The following is a 6,042-nucleotide window of genomic DNA, read 5'->3' as shown; positions in this document are numbered from 1 at the left end:
TACAAATGTAGGCTACTATTGTATGTTCAATAACTATTGATGATGTGCTATTAATAACTATTAATATATGTCAGTAATACCATTATGTAACAATATACATTATTTCACAGCACTGCTGTCAGTATTCTGGCAGGTTTACCAGGTTATTTGCATCCTGAGAGTAGCTAATGCATGATACTTCCCAACACTGAGAGTCAAGTCGTTTTACAGTAAAAAGCCTGTTTAATTGCAGAATATATTGACAGTACAGTACAGCAATAAAAACACTGCCATATTGCTCCTATTTTACATGACTTACACAGTTGGTTTTCAGCTTATGAAACCAAACAGTAATACGGTACACGTACAGTAATGTGATGGAACACAACATACAGACAGGCTCACAGAGCACTTCAGCCCATCACCTTCCACTGACAGGTGGCTGTGTTCATTAAAATGCACAATAATAATAATAATAATAATAATAATAATGATAAGAGGAAGAATAACGACACAGAGCATTGGATCCCTACTGCAGTGACATTCTGGCCACTGGGTCTAAAGGGACAAGCTGGGCTGAAACCACCGGTCACAGGGAACAGAGAAGCACAGCCACAAAGCCCACAGACAGACAAAAGAATAATACAACCAAAAAAACGTGGGTTACTTTGTACGCAATACATACATAAAATGAAATGAAATGACATGACATTGTCCATGGTCATTCATTTAATTTGTCATCCTTTGTACATTTCTTTTAATCAACCTGCCTTCATTCACCGCATATTACGTCCTCTCAGTTAACCGAGTTCATGTATTACATGAGCGTTGTTGTTGCATTTCACGACACAGCTTCAGTCTGTTAATAAGGACACCGCAGCCTTTCTTCTCTCACCGGCTACCGCAGGATCCTGGGGGCCGACCTGTCATCGGTCATGGCCTTGCGGAGCCTCACCCCACGGCGTATGGACACCAGCATATCCACGTCCCCCTGGGCTGCAGAGGGCGGCCCCTGGGACACCAAGCGGGCAGACTGAGCCAGGTCTCCGAGCAGCAAGCTGGGGAAGGGGAACTGACCCTCGCCCAGGGCGTGGGCACTGGCCGCCAGCTCTCCTATCTTCTCCACCAGGCTGTGGCGGTTGGCGGCCAGCAGAGGGTCCTCCTCGACGCCGTGGGCGGCCATGCCTGGGGGCTGCTGGGCGTAAACGGTCCTGTCCAACCCCGCTCCGCAGCCCCAAGCCGTGTCCGGCAGGCTCAGCCGCTTGGGAGAAGCCCTCATGTAGTCTGTAGCGGACGGGTCGTCGCCGTACAGAAACTCCTCGCTGCCAGAGCGCTGCTGGGTCGGGCTGGCGTACCCCGGGGAGTCTGGGACTGTGGGGGTCTTGACTGGGACAATGGGGGGGCGGATGGGGATGGGGCCAGATGTGGACGGGGTGCGCCTCACCCCGGTTTTGGAGGATGGTGTCCGGCGAATGGTGGCTGTCCCGGAGGCAATGGCCCCTGAGCCCCCTCCCCCTGCTCCGTTTGTAGTCCCCTGAGGGGTTTTACCAGCGGGCAGGCCTGCGGTGCTGGCAGGTCTCTTGGTTTGGATCATGCGGCGGTAGTTCTGGGCAATGTTGCTGTGTCGCGGGATCGTGGAGGACTTGTCAAAGTCTGCCTGACCTTCGCTGTCAGCGTCCCCGTTGAGAGAGTAGCACTCATAATCAGAACCTGAAAGTAAGGATATGCCATGAGCATCCATTTTCTCATGGTATCCCACACCATATACTGATGGGAACTAAATCTTTAAGGTTTTTTTCATCTTATAATGTAGATAACGATTGGGATGACACCCAAATGAGCAGTGTTACCTTGTGAGGGGATGGTGTCCTCGGAGCAGGACGGGGTGTTGGTCTGGGTGCTGTAGCCACTGGAGTACTGCAGGGAGTCTCTGCTGCTCTTCTGCTGCTCCATGCTCAGGCCTCTGGTCAGGACCATGGCCAGAGTACTGGCTGCTGGGGAGATGGGCTCACAATGCTGCGCACACATACATACACACACACACACACACACACACACACACACACACACACACACACACACACGGATTAATCATATCCCCACATACACAATTGACCACAAGACAGTTTCCAAGGCATATCGCTGCATATACCAACATTCACTTACCTTGGGTGCAATGGCTCCAGGGCCAATCCTTGACCGGTGTGCATCGTCTGGATGCATCCCAGAATAGCCCTGTGGGATGGGCGGAGCCTCCTGCTCTCTCATCCTATCCAGAGATTCCCTCCTACGCTGCAGAGTGGTGGCCAGTGACGGCTCATAGGAACTGGATTTGGCCCAATCCTGTGGCATGAGACGCAACAATGAGACGTCTCCCAGCAGAGTAGGCTCCAAGTAGGCTAGAGGACTTGTCTACCATCCGGCAGTTGTACAGTCTTCCATTTGTTACAAAATGGAAACTGTTAATTTGGCTCATGAACTGGTTAGATGCTACAGTAGACATCAAGATGACTGACAATGGGTTAAGCCGTCTCAGTTTACAAACCTTGTATTAAGATTTGAAAACTGAGCTTAATGGTAGCAGCAAAATGCGATGGCGAGGTTAATCTATAGGCTTGATATGCATGTGAGGCATTGGCATCTATATGCTTGATATGCATGTGAAGCATTGGAGGGGGATGGGGGGGGGGAGACAAGAAGCAAAGAAGCAACACAGAGAAAAACCAAAAGCAAAAAATTGCAAATGAAAACAAACCTTCCAGCTAGGAACCTTGGATGTGGGTGAGGGGGTGTTGGATCCGGGGGAGTGGTTAAATGTGGGGGACGCAGGAAGTATGACAGAGAGAGGCCTGATGGTGCCAGTGTGAGAGAAAGCAGGGCGGAAGGTACCAAAGGATGAGCATGAGCCAAACTGCGGAATGGACAGACAAGTCTGAGTCAGAGTCCTCAACATCCCCGAATAACTGGTCAAAACTTCAGTGCGGCTGTCAGGAGACGTCTAGGAGCCTCCTGAAGCTATAGATAACTATGAGCGAGAAGCACTGCATTTTCTGTGTGTGTGTGTGCGTGTGTGTGTGTGCGTGTGTGTGCGTGCGTGTGTGTGTGTGTGCGTGCGTGTGCGTGTGTGTGTGTGTGTGTGTGTCTGTCTGTCCACCAAAGCAAAGTCAGTAGATGGGCGAGATGTGTGTGCATGCAGTACTAACCGCCGTGGGAGAGTTGCACTCGCTGACAGACTGGCAGGTTTCAGAGGCCTCAGAGGAGGCTGAGCTTGTTGATTTCTGCAGGAAAGTGGAAGATGGAAAAACAAATAAGAAAGAGTGGAGGGGAATGAGAAATGGGGATGGAAAGAGAGCGAGAGAGAGAGAGAGAGAGAGAGAGAGAGATAAGAAATGTATAGAGAGAGAGTGAGAGTTGGAGGAGAGGTGTGCTACGTTTTAGGAAGAGGGAGTTTTTCTCCCCCCCCCCCCCCCATCTACTGGGGATCCAAGGCTAAGATCATTAATTCAGGACAGAACATTGCACCAGTCGGCGTATTGCTTGCTGCATGCGCGGCGCAATCCTTTCAGACGGTGAGAGTAGAATAACTTGGGTCGTTCCTGTGGGATGAAAACCCAACATTCAGAACCGATGAAGCTCTACCGCAGCGGTTAATAGAGTTTGTAGTCTACAAAGAATTAGATCTACCGTGACCAGAAAGTCAGTGTTTTTTGTTGTTGTTGTTTCCTTCCGTCCTACGGCGTTATTATTGCCTGAGGGATCTGGGGATCTAACATTTCAGCTGCTCTCTGGCTTTGCCGTGGGAAGAGAAGAAAAGAAAAGGGGGAAAAAACAATGGAAAAGATGAAAGTGCCTGAGGGTGGCTACCTGGCTGGTGATGTCAGAGGGCATGGGCGAGGGGGGCTTGGAGTGGGTGTTGGCGTCCTGGGAGATGAAGCCCGAGTCGTGAGAGGACACGCTGCTGAGGCGATGGGCGCCGGCAGAGGGCATCTGCAGGAGACTGTGGACACATCACATGGATATTTATTGAAACGTTCACATTATGCACAAGCGGCCATGTTTTTCATTATCTTAAAGCCCTTTTGATGGAAAGGCTTAAATGCTTGAGAGGTTTTCTTAGACAAACAGACATAGTGAAGCAGAAGCTGATGTATGAATTACTTCCAAAAGCCTTTGCCTTTCCATCAAGACAAAGGGCGGCTACTTGATTTATTTATGTTTTGATCAAGTTTTTTTGTTTTTTCTCTTCCCATTTTCTCCACAATTGTACTTGGCCAATTCCCCGCTGCTGTCCCCCGCTCGTGCTCCACCCCCTCTGCCGATCTGGGCAGAGTTGAAAATTGTAATAATAATAGAAAAATGTGGTGCGACTGGTAGTGTGTATCGTAAAAAGAAAAAAGAAAAAGAAGGCCGTCAACATCCAAACATTTTTTATTCTTGTTTTTTTCTCGTTTCGGGAGGAATTATTTGTCAGGCCCAAACCAAAACATCAAAAGCAAAATAGAAAATTGATCACAACAGCTATGAACGAGAAAACAACTCTCCACACGCAACCATGCCACTGTTCTAATTTGGCGCATCAAAGAGCATTAAAAAGAGGTCCTGGTTCTTTGATTTGTTTTCCTTCTCAGCATCCGAGCTATGAAACAGCTTGTTTCCTTCTCGTTATCTCCCTCCCCCTCGTTGCGTCTCACGTTGCCGCTCTTGTCTTTGTCACCCACACATTTGGAGATGTGCGACCTGTGCTTCTCACCTCCAGTCTGTTCTGCTCTCCCACTCATCTCCCTCTGGAATACATTTGCAGTTAGCATCCCTTCTTATCCTCTTCCTCCTCCTAGCGCCTTGTTCTCTCTAACAGCAGTCAAGTTTCAACTTTTAAATATGCAAATTAATTAATATTTCTGTTAATGTTCTACGACGAGAAAACAATAGCTCATTAGCCTTGAGCCCCAGGGTACAAACTCTGTGTCTCTCTCTCTTTCTCTCCCTCTCTTCTCCCTCTCTCTAGATGTAGCCTAACTTCACCACCTTGTTTCCTCTTCTTTCTTTCTTCCCATCCACCCACTCATTCAGCGCTTCATCCCTCCATCTTTCATTGTATATAACATGCATTTGTGTAAAAACCTTGTACCCTTTCAGGTAACCCAGATTTTTGATTTTCATGTTTTAACTTCAATTGAATCATTACATGTAGCCTGGTAAAACCCTCCTGATCACGTGACCTCACATTCTGTTTCGCTCCACGGCTCAGTCTGGACTTCCATCCGCCCTACGGCTATTTCCTGAAGTTTGAATGTACCTGGGCCAATCAGGGACTGCGTCGTGGTTGACCATGTAAACGGCCAATAAGGGAGGGCGCTGGCAAAACAGTAATTGACCTTTTTCACGGGTGCAAGCAAAACATTGATGAGGGTTTCTACCTTCCAATCCATTTAGGTGTTCCAGTGCCGGTGCACTCGTTAATGTTTTGGTTGCGCCTGTGTTACTTCGTGCCGTTTAGATGCAAAATGGCTGCTGTGAAAAAGGCGAACTGCGTCTTCCGAAGCAACGAGCGGTAACGATAACGTTAGCAGAGTCATAAGTGTAGTTATTGTAGAAATAGACTTAACAACAGTTAAATAAGAACAAGCACCAGCGGAGTTTCTCGGCGGGAAAGATCTTTTTGCCGCTCTTCCGAGTGGATTTGGATTGGATTGAGTTGTCTGTCAAGGAAAGTACTCCCACAGGTTGATGTGTTCAGCTGAAGGTCCAGACTGATACACAGAGCCAAACAGGATGTGAGCTCATGTTATCAGGATGCTTTGACCACACTACATTACATGCAAAATAAGTAGTGTCCAATGCACTGCTGCAGTTTATTTTCGGTGGTGGGAAAATACAGGGGAAATAAAATCTGTAAACGTTGCCACACACTACATAACTCCTCGACCGACTTGATATTATTTAGTTACTTATTTTTTATCCTTTCAAGTAAAAAACAAACAGGAAAGAACCAACAGAGGAGCGATAGGTCACTCTGCTGTGGATTTGTTGGGCTTGTGAACGAAACCCTTCAGAGCCCAGAGG

General features: G+C 48.0%; 1 protein-coding gene across 1 annotated transcript in view; it reads right to left on the bottom strand.

The window, feature by feature from the left end:
* Positions 1–295: 295 nt before the first annotated feature.
* Positions 296–6,042, bottom strand: part of mtss1la (MTSS I-BAR domain containing 2a) — a gene marked incomplete at its 5' end in the record, with an annotated part of 33,842 nt that continues 28,095 nt past the window's right edge. The window contains 6 exons of the mRNA XM_083654760.1: positions 296–1,689; positions 1,830–1,995; positions 2,146–2,322; positions 2,735–2,890; positions 3,183–3,257; positions 3,844–3,976. Of these exons, the coding sequence (XP_083510886.1) occupies positions 878–1,689; positions 1,830–1,995; positions 2,146–2,322; positions 2,735–2,890; positions 3,183–3,257; positions 3,844–3,976 (1,519 nt within the window). The 3' untranslated portion in view covers positions 296–877. The remainder of the gene's footprint in view (positions 1,690–1,829; positions 1,996–2,145; positions 2,323–2,734; positions 2,891–3,182; positions 3,258–3,843; positions 3,977–6,042) is intronic.

Source organism: Poromitra crassiceps, assembly GCF_964638095.1.
Source record: "Poromitra crassiceps genome assembly, chromosome: 18".
Taxonomy (NCBI): Eukaryota; Metazoa; Chordata; class Actinopteri; order Beryciformes; family Melamphaidae; genus Poromitra; species Poromitra crassiceps.
The sequence above is the reverse complement of the archived record's forward strand: the minus strand, read 5'-3'. Positions and strand labels throughout refer to the sequence as shown.